The following is an 18,920-nucleotide window of genomic DNA, read 5'->3' as shown; positions in this document are numbered from 1 at the left end:
ACCAGGTTACTTACTTTTTTAAGTTAAACCAAAAAAAAAAAAAAAAAAACTTTTACAGTGTAGTGGTCATTTTGGGGCCCAACCATTGTACCAAAAAATATATTTTTAATTATTATTATTATTTTTTTTCTTTTCTTTTTACAATAAAATTCCAAAAGATGAAAATGAGCCTAATTGTGGTTTTCCGTGACATGCAATGATATTTCCCTGTGCTATTCTAGTGACCAGGCTCAGACATGTTTTCTTTTTAACAGAGAAGTTACCTCATCATTTCCTCTTTGAATCCATAAATACAGTTCTCTGGTTTTACTTCTCATAAGTTTCGAGGCATCTAATCGGTCCACAGAAATGTCACTCCGTCATGCAGCAGAACACAACAACCAGATGTTTGTTAGGCACCCCTGAACCCTGCCACGCTGCACGCCTACCAGATCCTGCCGCTGCGAAACCCCCGTCTAATAATATGTTTGCTCATGGGACCGTGTGATATATATAGAGCACCTCTGCCTAAGACGCGTGTCATTGGTGGCCTCACGGTCTGTGGTCTGAGATGAATTGTTGCCATAGTGTTTCTGACCATATACACCAGGGTGGTGGCACAAAACGAATGGTAATCAAGCTCCAGCGTTTCATAGCTTCTTATTTTCTTCCCTTCTCTGTCTTTCCTCCCTCTGTTTCCCATTACTAACTTCATCCCTCACTACAATTAGTAGCATAGTAGGGGCTGCTTCTGGTCTTATAAGGAGTGAGGTTTACATCAGTGGGTTCGGTAGGACTTTGTTAGAGAACGTCTTTATCTGTGGGTCTTGGATTGAGATTAGTACAGTGAAGGACTCATGATTCTTATTAGTGAACTCTAGTTTGAGTTGTTCAGAGTGGAGCATTAGCCGGCCTGTGCAGCTCACCATTTTAAGACACATTTACGCTTTGAAGTGGCCTGGAAGCTTGTGGTTTTTGAAGGCCATCCCTCTTGCGTCTGTACACTGTGTTAAGAGCATTCTTGGACTGGGATGTGATGGAAAAAAAGACCTACATTGTAGACGAGGCTTGAGCAATGTTTTCATATGTTTATGTTTATAGGATGCGACACTGTTTGTATATTGTTTGTTGTTCTGCTCTCTAAGGAAAACAGCATCACTATTGCTCTTACTAATACTACTCAAACTGTAGGGACATTTTGGTGTATAACTTGTCCTGCACTGTTTATGCTATAGAGATGAATGATAGCTCTAATAATCATGCAGTTTGTCGAAGAGAGCTGTGGTATTACTTTTCTAAACATGATGATTTCTGGGGATGACTGACAGATAATAAAGTGGGCAAAAAAATTTGAATAAGGGAAACAAGCCATCTGGGGAATGGGGGTTTAATTTAGAATGCCTTGTAGAATATAATCAGAGCATTGAGAGCAAAACAATGAGCTTGTGCTGCGTTCACGGCATGTCCTCATTACCGTAATTAAGAGATGGCAACTCGAGACGTTCTACATCCTCAGACTCTTTTTATGCGTTTCTGTGGCAACACTATCAGCGGCGAAAATTAAGTTGTTCACATTCATTATTATTGTAATGTTATGTCAATTGAGACGAGTTCATTTAATAAGCTTTGGCTGCGCAGGTTCATGTGTTTTGGGGGAGGCGTGGTTTTGGAGACGCTCTGAAGAGGGTGGGATCTCATGCTTTCAAAGCTAGCTTGCTATTGCTAGCCTCTCTGAAATTGTCTACTGTAGCTTTTATTGACTTGAATCAATGCACTATTGGATGAGAACTAAACTGATCTGGATGATGACAGTTTTCTCCAGAGCTGCTTCATAGAAGAACTGAACTGAACTGAACCAAAATGAATCAACACTGAACTGATTTCAACTGAATAATAACTGTTTACTATTGTCTTGAATTCTGTTTGGGTCACCCCCAAAAATGAAAGTTAGCCCATGATTTCCTTACTCTGAAGTCATCCTAGGTGTATATATGACTTTCTTCTTTCATACAAATACAATCAGTTATTTAAAAAAAAATCCCGGATCTTCCAAGCTTTAAAATGGCAGTGAATGGCTGTTTCTGTTTTGAAGTCCATAAAACTTCAAACTTAAAAGTGCATCAATCCATCATAAAAGTGCTCCACATGGCTCTGGGAAGTTAATAAGTGCCTTGTGAGGCGAAGCGTTACGTTTGTGTGTAGTAAATAAATTAACAAAAACCTTTACAAAATGTAGTCTCCAACTTCCGCTAACTTTTGTACATGTTCACAAGAGACTGGCGTATCAGTGTATGACGTAGGGCATTTTTTATGTAATTTTGATTGTATTCGTCTGAAAGAATTAGGTCATATACACCTAGGATGGCTTGAGAGGGCTAATTTCATTTTTGGGTGAACTATCCCTTTAAATCATTATTTTCCTGTTGATCACCTTTAAAGCTGTTTTGAATCTGTAAAGCTCTATATAAATAAAGGTGACTTGACTCGAGTACTTGGGACAGTAAGCTTTGCCTAATAACCATCCAGAGCAAAAAATATCTAGTGAAAATGAAGAAATATAAACCAAATAAATACATAATTTCATATTTTTCGCAAATGTTTTGATGTCCCTCCCACTTATTGTCCTTATTCCTCTCTTTTGTCTTAGATCATCATAAAAGTATCCATGCTTAGCACTTCATGTATCACTGGTCAAAATATATGATAACCGGATGATGCCCTTCACATGAACCCCAATGATTAGAGTTATCATACGTATCTGCCCTTTAGCCGTTCTTCGTTCTCAGAGTCCTTGTCTTTTATTAGCATATGAATAGCTCTCCGTTAGTCATGGTGAACTCAGAATTGATAATAGTGACATACTGGTACTGGAATGTGCCATTTCTGAATGTTGATGAGCTGCTATTTTAACTCATAGTCATTACAGTCAGAAAGAGAAATGTCAAATACAAACAATGAAAACCCTCAGTGCTCTTTTAATGTCTTTACAAATGGATTCAATACAAGTTAAGCTTTTATTATTTATTTATTCATGCACTAGTGTCAATACATTTGATTAACCTTGTTATGTATATCAAATATTATACACCTAATTAACAATTTATGTATATACATAATTTTATCATCCTAGAAGAGTAGCCCTTAAAAGTATTAACCTTATGGCTTAAATGACACAAGTTTTGTAAATGACTTCCATTTTAACTGTATTACTGTTCCTTTGCATTGAGTGCATCAGTGTCTAGAAGGAAATACTTTTTTGGATGGGTGCAAGTTTGGCATTAGTTTAGCAGTGCAGACAATGAAAAGTGCCTACGGCTGAAATTAAAACCCTTGACACAACAAATCCGTTTAGATAAACGGCACCAGACAGAATAGTGCAAGTTCATGCATGATATCACTCAGTAAACATTGTCCAGAGGTTCTGTGACTCATGAATCCGATTCCTGCGTTTTATTATGTGCCAACAAAGAGCTTCGATCTCCCGCCTTCACATTTGTAAAATCTCATTTGTATTCACCTCACAAAAGTCTCTGTTCCTTTGTGGGTCCGTCTGTTGTCTCAGTAACTACCCTCATTCCGTCACACTTCCTCCCACTGAACAAACATGCTGTGTGTTTGCCCATGTGCTTTGCTCCCAGCCTACAAACGCACGCACTCATACACACACCTCTGTTAGCCGTGATACTAATATAAATGAATAGGCAGGGAAGTTATGGTTTTACCATATAGGACGGCTTCCATGTACCTGGGACTTGGATATTGTTTCACATTCTTGCTCTCATTCATTCGGTTTTAATTTCACGCTCAGAGAAGCAGGAGCGTTTTTATGACCTGAAAAGCTTGACTAAAAGTTTTAGGTTTAAGTTATGGTCTTTGCAAGTGTCTGGGCAGGCCTTGGTCAGGTCATTTGGTGTGTGTGTTTTTGTGGGCGGTAACCAGAGCTGAGGTGTGAACAGCTGCATGTTACTACACACAACTACATCAATGACCATATGCAAAAGCCCTCCCCTCTCAACAAACACACATCACACACATTCAGTAAAGATGAGAGAGGCTGCTGAGATGTCTGCAGGCATTTTCTCCAGCTCAGTAACTTTACCTCTCTCCTCTTTTTCTCCTCCTCTGCCCCATCGATGTCAGGATGGCAATTGCTCATTCATGTCTGTTTTTCTTCTCTTTCAGTCGGCTGCATCAGATGGAGGTGAGTACTCTGTTTAAACCCTTTCTCAAAAACAAAATCAATGAATTCAGGAAGTTTTTCAATGAATTCTGCTGACAATTAGCTTTAAGTGGATATTGCTATTTAGACTCGTTTGATGAGTGATCCATTAAATGTTTCTGTGTAGTCTGTCTTGTGTTGATTTGTCTATGAAGAGATACAAGAATATGGAACAAGATTTAAGCAAGTGTTATTAAGTTTTACACTGAGAATTGAACAAACCTCACTTTTTCCAATCAAATGTATATGAGTTCCAGATTTAATTATCTAATTGAAATAATCTGTAGCAGCTTTATAATATAGTTTAGCTATATGCATTATGTTCAAAAGTTTGGGGTCAGTACGATTTAAAAAAAGAAAGAAGAGTATACTACTTTTATTCAGCAAGGATGGATAAAATGTATCACCATAAAACAAACATAATACATAATGAAAATGGTTTCAAATAAATGCTGTTCTTTTAAATGTTCTATTCATCAAAGAATCCTGAAAAAAAGCAAAGACAATAAACAATAAGAAGAAATATTTCTTAAGTAGCAAATCATCATATTAGAATGGTTTCTGAAGGATCATGTGACAATGAAGACTGGAGTAATGATTCTAAAAAATCAGCTTTGCCATCACTGGAATAAATTGCATTTATTGAAAATTTAATGTGTAAAAATATTTCACAATATTACTGTATTTACTATACCTATTTTGATGAAATAAATGCAGTCTTGGTGAGCATAAGAGACTTCTTTCAAATACGTAAAAAGAATTGTACAGACCCCAAACTTTTAAACAGTTTGGTGTATTTTATGATCTATTTACTTCCATTATATAGTAGAGTTGCGTAGGTGAGTTATATATTTAGTTGTCAATAAAACATTACATCTAAAATTCCTTATGCACCCTTACATGTCTTAAGCAGAAAGTTACATTTAAGGTTTTGGTTCAGGTCTCTAGTGCTTAGAGAAACTTGTAAATATGTCAGCAGCCCAATGAGAGTTTCCTCTGTTTTGCCTGAAGGAGGTTATGACAGCGGTATTTACAGAGAACGTTTTCAGGTTTGTCTGGACTTGTCTAACGGAAAGTAAGAAACAAATATTACGCATGATCGCAACTGTTTGTGACAGAGAAACAAAAGGGCGTTAATTACAGTATATATGTGTGATTTGTACTTTTTCTGATGTTAAAACACAAGTAGGAGGGAGGGCGACATATTCCCGTTTACACCTGGTGTTTAAATCCGTCTCTTTTGTCCACTTTCAACGACTTCTGTTCTGATTTCTTTAAGGGGAGGGTCTATGGGTGGGAAATGTTTGTGGTTTTCCATATCTTTTGATCTAATGGACAAAATAAGCTTGCGCAATCAGGTTGTGTTTCTTGTCTGATAGCCTCAAGACCACACTGAACACGAGTGTGTGATAGAAATCAGGAATGATGAGAGAACATTGTGCTTGGTACGTTTTTCGTATTCAAACCAAACTTGGGTCTCCAGCCAACAAAGTTTAAATCCCATCTACTCCCATACGCATTAGGTCAGTAGATGGAGAGTAGGCTTCTTTTGTGGCTGTTCGAAAAGTGGACAAGCCTAAATGTAAGCATTTTGGACCCCATTTACACCTGTATTTCGAATATCGTCCACTTCTTAATCCAAGGTGTAAACAGGGCCAAAAATTTCCCCAGAATGTGTAAAAACACTGGCATTTTCAACATTACTCTAATCCTCTATTAGTTTGAGCAACCTGACCAGCCCAACCCATCAACAATGGCTCATCCAATGGTGTGAATTTTGAGTAAGACAATGTTTGACTAACCAATGTCAGACTGAAGGAAACCTGTTTGGTCATTATTTTCAATTCTATTTAACGCTAATGAATAATTATGCACTTTGATGATTCTTGATAGTTACCCGCATGCTGTGTAAAGCATCTTAACATAAAAAATTATTCCCACCCCTCTCCTCATGCCTCAGTATTAAAGACATCTCAAAACAGAGGAGCGGTTTTATTTTTGTGATCCAGACCAGAACAGTTCAAGAATCTCATCCTAAATCATCTCGACTCTGATATTTACTTTTTGCCTGGTCCAGAACGCAGTGGTGTCGGGCGTCATGACTGCGGCAGCGTGAGCAGTTTGGAAAGTAATGGTAGTCTGCCTAGCTTCAACAACCATTGTCGGTTCTCAGAGCGCCGTGTTGCATCATGGGCCGGCAGCTTTGAGCGCTTGCTCCAGGATCCTGTGGGTGTCCGCTATTTTTCTGTAAGTACTGCAGTTTGTCTTAGACATGCTTATTGTTAACTAAATATATATATTTTTTTTATGACCAGTGAGTTTTTGACAGGCTTGCCTTTGTGTATATCAGATTGATATTTTGTGTTGATTCATTTGTGGACACCATATAATAAAGAAGAAGTGTATTAATGTCACAGGATAGTAGTTTAGATCCAAATGTACTGTTATATGTTCCCTCAGGAATTTCTAAAGAAGGAGTTTAGTGAGGAAAACATCTTATTCTGGCAGGCCTGTGAATGCTTTAGCCAAGTTCCAGAACATGACAAGAAGCAGGTAATTATCTGCAACACATGCACAGTTCCCTCGGTGATACATATTTAATCATCTTTCTCCTTTAGCCTCTGTTGAAATCCTCACAAACCCCTAAAGTGATATTTCACAGAACAATGGAAATTCTGTCATCATTTACTCACCCTTATAAGCATACAGGTCAAAAGGTTCTTACGTTATTTTAATCATCTTTTTGTTGTTTTTCAGCTGTCCCAGAAGGCCAAAGAGATCTACAATCGTTTCCTCTCAAGTAAAGCTACTATGCCGGTGAACATCGATAGTCAAGCTCAACTTGCTGACGATGTCCTGACTGCTCCACAGCCTAACATGTTCAAACAGCCACAGCTACAGGTCGATGTACACACATGATTAAACTCCCACATTCACACAGTTATCATCAAACTTAACCTTCAATAAACCTTGACTCGTCCCAGCAGATCTTCAACCTGATGAAGATGGACAGCTATGCTCGGTTCCTGAAGTCCACTCTCTATCAGGAGTGTATGCTGGCTGATGTAGAGGGCCGACCTCTCCCTGACCCCTGCCCAATCCCATGTAGTCCCGCCCCCTCCAAGCACAGCTATACCTCTGACCGGTCCACATTCTCCACACCTAAAAAGGTACCAATCTCACTAAAGCAACAATATCTCAAGCAAGGTTTGTGTGTAATGTAAAAATGTTTTTTGTTTACAACCATTTTTATTAGTTGTCTACGACTGCTAAGCAACACTACCCTTTACTGTGATAATGCAGGCAGTTTTGTTTATCACTAGAGGGCCAAATGTTACATAGTGTACCTTTTTTTAATATATAAAAATATAATTAAATATTCCATTATCAATTATATTATCAATACCAATTCCATTGGAAAAAAAAAACTTTTTGATACATACTTTTTGATACATACATTTAGTTTATATTATATAAAATAATGTAGAATTATATAACATAAAATATTCCATGGTATAACATTTTGGTCATGTTATCCACTGCTTATATATGCTATAATGCATTTAATGGTCATTATATATAATGACATTTCCTATAGCCTGATTCATTGTCACGTGTCATATTGTGTTACAGGAAAATAAGAAGCCCAAAACTGGCCGGTCAAGTGATGACCTCCGAGACAAACACTCTGATAAGAAAAATGGCTTCTTCTCCTGGTACAGATATCCAAGTATTGGTAAAGGACAAAAGAAAAGAGACGCACCAGATTTACCTTACAGTGAGTTTTAAAACAATGTCTCATCATTTTTGTGTATGTATAACATCTATTTAGTTGATGTAGCAATGAATACTTATACTGATCATGCCTAATAAGCTGATAGGCACGTAAACGCTTTTAACAGGAAAAGTTAATATACAGTTTAACTTGATAGACACACACCTAACTTTATTTTCCCCCATTACCTGTCAGATTACCTGGATGTAAATGCATTTATTGATGTCGTGTCAGCTTATTGAATGTGCACACATCAATTGATCTGTTTTTTCAACTTCAGCCACTTGGGGGTTCTGTGGGGCAGATTTTAAGAAAACATATCCAGCCTCTTTCCTTTTTGTTATATGAATGTCACTTTAAAATGTGCAGGACAAGCATGTTTTTATTTTATTTTTTATAAACGTTCATCCTATCTATACTTAACTGCCCCATTTATTATTGCATTATTATTTCAAATGCCTTTAATGTAGTTTTTGTCTAGACCAAGACTTTCCAGTTTAAAAATGAAAAACACCCTTTTTTAAACCAATAGCAAAGAAAAACATCCTTGAGTTAATTTGGTGAACAGTTTTTATTTTTTTATTTTGGTAATCACTTTTTGTACATTTTTAACACACTCTGAAACCTGTTTAACGTATAAAGTATGACATATGCAATGTTGTGATTGGTTATGCATATGTGTGGACAGACTGTAATGGGCGGAGAGAGTCTCAGGGTTCACTGTCTTCTGGTGCGAGTCAGGAGCTCAACACTTCCTGTCCTGGAGGAAAAAATGAGGTAAGAGGATTTAAAGTTACATTAGGGAGTTTAGGAGTGCACTATTTCAAACACTAGGGAGTTACATAGCCATTAGACATGCATGGGGAGGCTTTTTTCAGAAAATCAAAGCAATAATTGTGATTGTACATTACAGTAATTTAACCACAGGTAACTGTGATGTTCTTAGTGCAACATAAAACATTATTATGATTGACATGTTACATTAAATTAACTGTAGGTTGTTTACAGGTGCCAGGAAGCACAGCAACTTGGCACATTAACACACCAAAGGTTTTGTTTCTCTGGGTGTTTTGTATGTGTAAAGCAGTGTGAGCTGAGACGCTCGGGTTCTGTTTGGGAAAAGGACAAAGAGCGGTGCAGCAGGACGTGTACAGTATTGCTGCCCGACGGCTCAAGCTGCTCCATTCCCCTACGACAGGGCGCCTCCATCAGACAGGTGCTGCTGGAGCTCTGTCAAAAACAGCACATTAACCTGGCTGCTGTCGACCTCTTCCTCACTGGAGGAGAGAAGGTAGAGAGACCCTTCAGTTTTATAATGTCTCCTTTAGTTATACTGTGAATGCTAAACTTGAGTGATTCCCCCCCCCCCCCCCCCCCATTGTTCCCTGCTTAGCCTTTGGTGTTGGACCAAGATAGTAATACTCTCAGCTCCCGAGAACTTCGTCTTGAGAAACGCACTTTGTTCAGGTACATTTTGTTATTATTGTCTCTGGAAAATCATATTCTAGTGCTCGGTTGAAAGTTCATGATAATCCCTGAACAGTTAATGACCCAAATATTTACACCCAAATGGATTCACGTTATTTTGACATTTATATTCTGTCTTAAGAAGTCTTATTCAGTACCAGCACAATCTGTTTTCTCTAAGAGGACCATATGTCATAAATGTAGAAAAGACTATCTAACAAATGTCTTGTGGTCGTTGCTAAACTATAAATAAATCCACCCTGTTTTCTATTTTCAGACTGGACCTGGTACCCATTAACAGATCGGTTGGGTTGAAAGCAAAGCCCACAAAACCTGTGACTGAGGTTCTGCGTCCTGTGGTTGCCAAGTATGGACTCCACCTTAGCGATTTGGTGGCCAGAATAGTAAGTGATTGGCTGTGACCGATTACACACATGGTTGGTACGATACGTTGTACCTATATTTTTGCGTTGTACACTGTTGGTACACATTTAAATTCAGTCTTAATAAAAAGGGCAATGTCTCATCTAATCTGTAATTTAATTTTAATGTTATGGCAAATTGAAAAACAATAGGATGTGAAATGTACATGCAGCTGGTTCAGTGTCATAGGGTGTGGAGTTACATGGTATAGCAGGAAACACTGCAGTTTTTCCTCTCTTAAATGTCAAACAGTGCTCATCTGAGCTATCTTTTAGAAGTTAATGGAAGCCAGCACTAAGCAGAGAGGATTGACTGTACTGGCTTGAAACAAAGCCACTTCCCAGCTCCGCAAATCATGAAAGCTAGTTTATTTTTAGCCAGCGGTCTATGAAGCTTTTACTTATATCGCTTAGCACAGACGTTTAGCATTAACCTTCAAAAGCATAGAAGATCTATGTGATGCTAGAATGTAGGGCATAGCTAAAACTAGAGATATAGGTGCTAACATTTCAGTCATATATCTGCGTTTGCTACCTAGAGGAATGTTCTGTGTTTAAAACTAGTTAAAGGCAAAAAATGAAAATTCTGTCATCATTCACTCACGCTCATGTCGTTCCAAACTTGTAAGACCTATTTTCATCTTTAGAACAAGATATTTTTGATGAAATCAGAGCTTTCTGACCCCACATAGACTGCAACGATACCACTTTCAATGCCCAGAAAGGGAGTAAAAACATTGCTAAAATGGTCCATGTGAATATCGTGGTTTGTGTTCCGAAGATGAACATAACTCTTACGGGTATGGAAAGACATGAGGGTTAGTAATTAATGACAGAATTTTCATTTTTGGGTGAACTATCCCTTTAAGTTAACAACAAGCAACAACTGTTTGGTGGTGCAAGACGGTCTAGAAGATGTGAAATGTGCAGCTTATTTAAATATTTCCAAACCAAATTGTCTGTTATTTGAGCTATAGAGTTATCTAAATATTCCTTTTAGCAATGGGAATACTGTTCAGACTGCTTAAACCTCTCGTCTTGCATTACCATCATTTTTGTGAATGCAGTTTGCTTATTTAAACAGTACTTAACGTGGATAATAACATCATATTGTGAAAGGAATTCAATTGTAATTGTACACAGACACAGTATTTTAGCTAATTTATCAGTCGTCTCATGTTAACATGTATTATGGGCAGGAGTATAAAGCAGCGCAAATGGGTCGCAATGTTTGTGGAGTGTTTTGTCAAAGAAACAACTTTATTTTGAAAGATGTGCATAAATCCTGTGAACTCTTCTACAAAGGCTTTGCTCTTCTGTCAGACAGAACGCCCTTTTCCATTCCACGGTGCTACTATTCCATAGTTTTTCTATGTAAACGCGCTAGACGGACGTGTTTGACTGCTCTGCTCGCGTCTTTTGCGGTGTCTCATGCATGACACGGTGCTCAGGTAAAAAAAACCTTCAATTTTACAACAAAAAAAACATCTCTAGACGTTGCAGTTTTTTTTTTTTCATTCCACTGACCTGCGTCTCATGTTGTCATTACTCTAATGTTATTTTAGTATTTTGTTAGGACACAGAATGTGTTTTTGCAATCAAAATTAGAGCATTCAAGGCAAGCCAAGTTTATTTATATAGCACATTTCATACACAATGGCAATTCAGAGTGCTTTACATAGAAATGAATTAAAATAGTGATAACATATGGATAAGAAAAAGAATACCATGTGTAAAAATAAAAATAGAAACAGTTGTAAAGAGAATAAAAAACACACAAAAAAAAAAAAACAGATAAGTTGGTGTTTTAAATGGTGATTCTAAATTCAGATACCCCTATCTTAGATGGAAGAGATGGAGCAGGTTCGCAATGTCTCCTGGACCTTACTAGTCAGTCCAAGACGGCCTCCAGTAGTGGGCGTTACCTTTGCCCCGCAGGCCCTTCCCTTTCTTGAGTCCACTTCTTTACACTGTCTGCTACACAAGCAGAATGAAGCGAAGCACACCGCTCTCCTATTCCAATCTCTTCCAGTCAGACAGCCCTAACCAAAAATAATAATCAACAGAAGCATAAGAAATAGAAGCATAAGAAATAGAAATATACAGTTGTAAAGAGAATTAAACATAATAAACTGATGATAACCAAAGATAAGAACAAAGGTAAACTAAAGCAGTTATAAAAAGATTAAAAAGATTAAAAAGATGATGCATAGATAAGATAAGGTGCGATCAGCGTCATAGTTACATTAGCTGGGTTTCCTTTCCATCCAAACGTAAAGCAAATCTTTTCACAAAAAAAAAATAAAACAACTGCGAATTAGGAGTGTTTAGGTGTGTTTCCATCATCTAGTGGATGGTATTGGTAACCGAGTACCTAACAGCAAAAAAATAAATAAGGCATGCATAAAAAAATGGAGACAGGACTGCAGTTAGTTACGATTGTGCAAGTGATACATTTGCTAGCACTGTAGCTTGCAATCGCCAAATTGAATGCGACAACGTCAGCTGGATTTTTGAGAGGTCATGGTGACCAGACATTTTACTCTCAACCTATGGTAATGACATTTCAGAATGACAGAGGCCACATTTGAAATGTTATGAAACATTACTGACAACGTGAGTCGATTAGCCGATTAGTCGTGGGTTTAATGTTCATTACATCAGAATTTATTCTGCAAATGCGTTTCCATCATCCATTTTTTCGCATTAAAGGATTAGTTCACTTTGAAATGAACATTTACTCACCCCAATGTCATGTCTTTATTTCTTCAGTCGAAAAGAAATTAAGTTTGAGGAAAACATTCCAGGATTTTTCTCCATATCATGTATTTCATGGGGCGGCAGTGGCTCAGTGGTTCATGTAGGTTGTCTACAAACCAGAAGGTTGGTGGTTCAATCCCCGGTTCCACCTGACCAAGTGTCGAAGTGTCCATGAGCAAGACACCTAACCCCAGCTGCTCCCGACGAGCTGGATGGCGCCTTACATGGCTGACATCGCCGTCGGTGTATGAATGGGTCAATGTGAGGCAAAAATGTAAAGCGCTTTGGATAAAAGCGCTATATAAATGCAGTCCATTTATTTCAATGACCACCAATGGGTTCAAATCAATGAAGTTTCAAAGTGCTTCAAACGGCTCTGCACGGAGGAATAGGGGCTTATATAGTGAAACGATCCGCCATTTTCATGAACAAAAACAAACATTGATATACTTGTTAACCACAAATGCTCGACTTCAGTGTTGTGATTCTTCACAGCGTGTGACGTCATTACGTTGGAATGTCAATTACCAAAAAGTACCAATAAATTATGCAACCGGCACGTGTGTTAGCTGAGAAGGATTTGCTTGCGGGTATGATGTTCATTCTATTCATCAGGATCCGTGGCCATGTTTCATTAGCAGGTCATGTTAGTATTGTGCATTCACCATGGTAACTGTAGTTTCTGTAGCCTTAACCCAAAGTCACCCATTTTTGATGTCTGTGGTGGCTCATACAGGCATAATTTACTAGTTTGAGACTGCTGTCTTACTTTATAATACTGTTTATTCATTGATAGTGAAGGTTAGTAAGGATGGGCCGAAGCCTAAATCCTAATTCAGTAAGGCACAGGAAATTAATAACGCATTCATTGTTAGTATTGCTAGTAGTTGGTTATATTACTGTACATCAGAGTTCACCTATCACGTGAAAATAGCAAGAAGAGATGACAGATAGGATGATGGCGGAGGATTATTTGCAAGACATGAATATCATTGACAAATTTCTTATATTGTAAAATGTGTGCTCACTAGACAGTACTGCCGTTTCCTGTACACAAAGTGTGTGTGATCACAAATTGGAAAGTGAAAATAAAAAAGCAAGTGTGCATTCGAAAGCGATTTCAATACCCTGCATATTCATAGCCCCTCCATGATGCCCAAAAATGATATATAATGTAATTACCCAACTATATAACTGAGAGAGAACGCAAAATAATTTTCCCCCCATCACCATGTCCCTTTAGGGACTGCGTAGAATGCATCATTTCCTTTCCAAACATAGTATTTGACTTGAATATTTTGAGTAAGCATGTGAGTAAATTTGGTTAAAATTCCTAAAAATGTGGTTTGTGGCTTAATGGCCGTGGAAAAATGTGGGTCACATGGCCAAACCAGTTGAAAACCACATGTATAAAGTATCTGAGCTGAAACACAAATTATATGATTGCTGAAATATTATCAGGCAACATGATTCTTAGGGGCCGTTTACACAGCACCATTTACACTGAAAACGTAAAACTTTTTATTGGAGTGGTCCCATGATGATTCATTACTATACACACCATTTTAACATTACACAAACATGAGATATGCATAGACATTATTTTCTGTGGTAATCAACAGCATGCATCTTTAGACCTTAAATTGTACTGAAACTGGAATATTCCTTCTAGAACTTTAACCTGTATGTGTCAAAATTTCAGCCATCATAAATCAAAATGTGTTTGTAAAGTTGTCACATTTGAGAGGCTGATGCTAAATGTTTTACATTTTTAGAGTGGTGAGACAGAGATTCTGGATCTTGGATTACCCATATCAAACCTTGATGGTCTACGAGTTGTGCTGGAGAGGGCTGATCCAGCAAAAGGTACGCACGCACACACACATTGAGTTTACATGTTTTATAGAGACTTTCCATAGACAATGATTATTTTACTGTACAGACTGTATATTCTATCTCCTAAACCTACCCATCACAGAAAACAGGGAATACCTGAACCACACACACACACACACACAGCCTTGTACTACTTTTATTTACTTTTCCACTTCTCCCTGATAATATCAAGTAATTGTGTTCAAGGCCATTTCAGCATTCCTTTGTGTAATTGTTTTGTTGTACTCCTTTACCAGACAAGTCTAAATCACTCAACTCCAAAACACCAGCTGCCAAGAAAGGTCTCCCAAGAGAGGTGAGAGTGACTTCAGTACTTCGTTCCTCTAAATACCCACATGTTGATTCATCCGACATACTCTAGATGCATGTACAACATTCTCTGTATATTACTAACTCTAAACATGTATGGATGTGCTGAGCGGGAACTTGTGGATACATGCATGCTAACAGCTTTTTCTAGTGTTCAGATGAAATTCCTATTTTATAAAGGGAAATAAAGCCTTCATGAACATGTCAGTCTATAAGACGATACTGAGTTGTCCTACATCTGTCTTTGCTGCATTGATAGAGAGACGACAGCTCGGCAGGGAAACCGTCGAAAGGAGATGCTGAAGACAAGCATCCCCGGACAGCTGCTTCAGAGAGGAAGAAAGGGAAAAAGAATCATATAGATGAAGCAGAGGGTACTTATTTTACTCTTTTCCCTGAGTGTTATTATGTCTATTGTTTTTGTCAAAAGGTATTGGGAAACTTACGTCTGCCTCACTGTTTAGCATGAAAACACAAAACTGATGGTTCAGTTGTGACCTCAGTTTTTACGTCACGGTTCGGTACAGCAGGGGAGAGAAAACTAAATATAAACTTTTTTTATTATTAAACATTTGTGTCAGTCCTAAAATGAATTCAATAACTACAAGTTTCTTTAAGATAAAAAATGTTCTCTGCTAATGCTGTAAAGTTTAAACTATATATGGAGCCCTCACTTGCGTATTACTATAATATAACAGAATTATCTTAAAGAATTATCTTAAATTACGTAGCTATTTATTTGTAATATGTTCGTGTGTGAACTCAGATTGAAGTGCGTTCCGTGTGTAAAACAAGCCGACAGTTAACCGTTAAAGATTGCATTGGGTACTGTTCAGTACACACGAGCACCGCAACCGAAACGGTTCAGTACGAATATGTGTACGTTACTTTTTAAAAAGTGTGAAATAGTTGCATGCTATAATTGTTTCTGTTTACTCATTGTTTAAATCCACTCTTCTTTTCTAGAATTTTTCGAGTTGTTGAGTCGTGCTCAGAGCAGCCGCGTCGATGACCAGAGAGGCTTGCTGAGAAAAGAAGATCTTGTGCTTCCTGACTTTCTCCGTGTGAACCCTGATCCCGAACCCCAAGCTCCTGCCTGCTCGACCCCCACCTCCCATAAACCTGGCCACCACAACACAAACCCCCAACCCCCTAAACCCAGCTCTTCTAACGGACACCTCCGCGCTCCCAGCCCCGACTCGCTTCCTTTCATCGCCCCGCTCTCCCCTATCCTACGCTCCACTGGTCCCCAGGGCCAGGAGGAGGAAGGGCTGGGCGATCTGACTCTGGTGGGGGAGGGGGACATCACCAGCCCTAATTCAACTCTGCTTCCACCTCTACCGATCTCTCCGCCTCCTTATGAGGGCAGCCTACCTGAGGCCAACTTCACCCCTCCGGCATGCATTCACAAGCGGCCCAGCCCAGGTATTTCTCCCGCCTGACTAGCCGTGAGTGTCGCTGTGTGTGTGTGCGTGTGGTGGGTGGCAAATCTGAATGGATTAGCGTAGTATTAAAAAACACACATCCCAAGTTCACCTGATGAGACTGACATACCCTTGATAGTGTTGATTTCATATTCATAATTACATGCACTTCTGTTGAAAAGTTTGGGGTATGTAAGATTTCGTTGTTGTCGTTTTTGAAGGAAGTCTCTTATGCTCATCAAGGCTGCATTTATTTGATGAACAATACAGTAAAATTGTGAAATATTTGTATGTTTTCTATTTGAATGTATTTTATAATATAATTTATTTCTGTGATGTCAAAGAATTAGAATTTTTCAGTGTCACATGATCCCTCAGAAATCATAATAAGCTGATTTGCTGCTCAAGCAACATTTATTATTATTATCAACACTGAAAACAGTTGTGCTGCTTAATATTTTTGTAGAAACATTGATACTTTTTTCAGGATTCGTTGATGAATGGCAAGTTCAAAAGAACTGCATTTATTTGAAATATAAATCTTTATATAATTAGAAATGTATTTACTGTTGACACACTTCTGATCAGTTTAATGCAGCCTTGCTGAATAAGGATTTCGTTTTAAACCAAAAAAAAAGAGTTTTGCCCCCAGACTTTTGAACGGTAGTGTAGCTGTTCTTGAAATGGTGCCTAACACTAGTGCCTAATGTTTCTTTAAGAATAGTATGTGAAACGATATGGATTATGCACTTATAACCATCATTGTAACATGACCTTAATACAAGAACAAACTCAATGAGTTATAAACACACACACACACAAATATTGTTATCTTGCAGTTCATCAGTTAGAGGGTCAGATTGCATTGCATCGTGGGATGCAGTGCTCTGTTCTACCCTACATTTATCAAATCTAGTAGGGCATCTGGGTATTCTGTGTTTGTAGAGAATGTGCATACTATGCACAATATACATGTTATTTTATACAGAAATAGTACGAGTATAATGCTAGTGTGCAATTCGGCTCAGAGTTCATTTATGTAACTCTGGACTGTGTAAAGTGTTGAAAGCTTTAAATTAACAAGACATTATTTTGTCTTTACTGTTTTGACCAACATTACAAAAATAAGACCCCATATTGATCATGCTGTAATGTATATCCAAGACTACAATGCAAAGACTGTTGTGCTGCTTACAGTGTTTCTGAGGGTTGTAAATAATCATTTAAAAACTGTCTCATGTAGTTTTGTTCATTCCTTTTCACTTTTCCTGTTGATACAAGCTGTGCAAATGTGTCTCTGCCCATCTAATCATTGCCTAAAGTGCCATTCAACAACGCTAGGCTATTTTATCAAACATTGTTGATTTGCCTGCCATCCTGTTTGCTTTGTAGTTGATCATGTTGATTCTGTGTGGATCTGATCAGATCTAATAAATGCTAGCAAAATCAGACTAGACTTTCTTGTGATCTTGTGACATCCCTACACTTCTGTTGAATTTCATCTTTCCTGGTGTAATCATGTTTCTTCTCTACTTAACTTTCTGTCTGTCTTTGTTCCCCCATTCATACTTGCATTGATTGCATTTGAAAAATATACTGGAGGCTGTTGATTCATATCATATCTAGAGCTGATCTAAAACCTGATACCGCAAAGCATTATTGGTAACTTCACATTTGTCCTATAATAAATCAAAATAATAATCTCTAATATATGGTGTACAGCATGTTTGTGCACAACAATAACATTTCCAACCTTTTAAAGCTGCTAAAATAAGGTCTTAAAGGGATAGGTCACCCAAAAAAATGAAAATTAGCCCATGATTTCCTCACCCTCAAGTCATCCTAGGTCTGCGCATTCATGAAAGACTGGCATCCCAGCACAACATAGGACGCAGGCGTAATTACCGGTGCTGAACACAGAAGCGCAGAGGATCGAGCAAAACAAAACTTGGTTCTTGTGAGAAGAACTAACATATTTCCACCGGAGAGTCCTACGCCATACGCTGGAGCGGCAGTCTCTCGTGAACACGTACGACAGTTAGCGGAAGTTTTAAATATGGACATTTTTCTTGCCATTGCTTCACTTCACAAGGGCTTTATTAACCCCCGGAGCCATGTAGATGCACTTTTATGATGCATCGACTTAAAAACAGAAACAGCAATTCACTGCCATTATAACGCTTGGAAGAGCCAGGGCATTTTTAAATATAACTCCGATTTTATTCGTCTGAAAGAAGAATGTCATATACACATAGGATGGCTTAATGGTGAGTAAATCATGAGCTAATTGTCGTTTTTAGGTGCACTATCCCTTTAAATGCACGAAAAGTGACCTATGAGCGCATGAACATGAAGAAAGCTCTGCCATCTACATTATTTGCATGTTTCCAGTGATCATAAACTAGAAACGCTCTTCTCAATACAACTTATTATAACTCTGTTGTAATTTTACTGAACTGGTCACTGCCAGTTGTGAAAAAAAATAGAGTGGTGTAAGGATGACGTATTTTTGTATACGTCATCCTTACTTCCAGCCTAGCTGGAAGTTAGCATCACCCTGGTTGGATTATTGCAGAAAATAAGGTCTGTGACTGACAAAAGTCCATGATTCCCACACGTTTTGTTCATTGGGATAATCTTAACAAATGAACACAGCTATTATGACAATT

At 38.1% G+C, this 18,920-nt stretch overlaps 1 protein-coding gene across 2 annotated transcripts in view; it reads left to right on the top strand.

The window, feature by feature from the left end:
- Nucleotides 1-18,920, top strand: part of rgs12a (regulator of G protein signaling 12a) — a 45,835-nt gene that overhangs the window by 25,106 nt on the left and 1,809 nt on the right. The window contains exons 4-17 of one of the 2 annotated variants that reach the window (XM_067445293.1): nt 4,162-4,180; nt 6,276-6,445; nt 6,659-6,751; nt 6,956-7,099; nt 7,186-7,368; nt 7,832-7,976; nt 8,662-8,750; nt 9,061-9,264; nt 9,367-9,440; nt 9,718-9,844; nt 14,398-14,488; nt 14,755-14,813; nt 15,087-15,201; nt 15,794-16,252. In XM_067445293.1, coding sequence (XP_067301394.1) covers nt 4,162-4,180; nt 6,276-6,445; nt 6,659-6,751; nt 6,956-7,099; nt 7,186-7,368; nt 7,832-7,976; nt 8,662-8,750; nt 9,061-9,264; nt 9,367-9,440; nt 9,718-9,844; nt 14,398-14,488; nt 14,755-14,813; nt 15,087-15,201; nt 15,794-16,252 — 1,972 coding nt within the window. Of the gene's footprint in view, nt 1-4,161; nt 4,181-6,275; nt 6,446-6,658; nt 6,752-6,955; nt 7,100-7,185; nt 7,369-7,831; nt 7,977-8,661; nt 8,751-9,057; nt 9,265-9,366; nt 9,441-9,717; nt 9,845-14,397; nt 14,489-14,754; nt 14,814-15,086; nt 15,202-15,793; nt 16,253-18,920 lie in introns of both variants that reach the window. The other variant, XM_067445292.1, reaches the window with a different exon arrangement.

This window comes from Pseudorasbora parva, chromosome 1 (assembly GCF_024679245.1).
Source record: "Pseudorasbora parva isolate DD20220531a chromosome 1, ASM2467924v1, whole genome shotgun sequence".
Classification (NCBI taxonomy): domain Eukaryota; kingdom Metazoa; phylum Chordata; class Actinopteri; order Cypriniformes; family Gobionidae; genus Pseudorasbora; species Pseudorasbora parva.
This window is presented reverse-complemented; position numbering and strand designations above follow the sequence as displayed.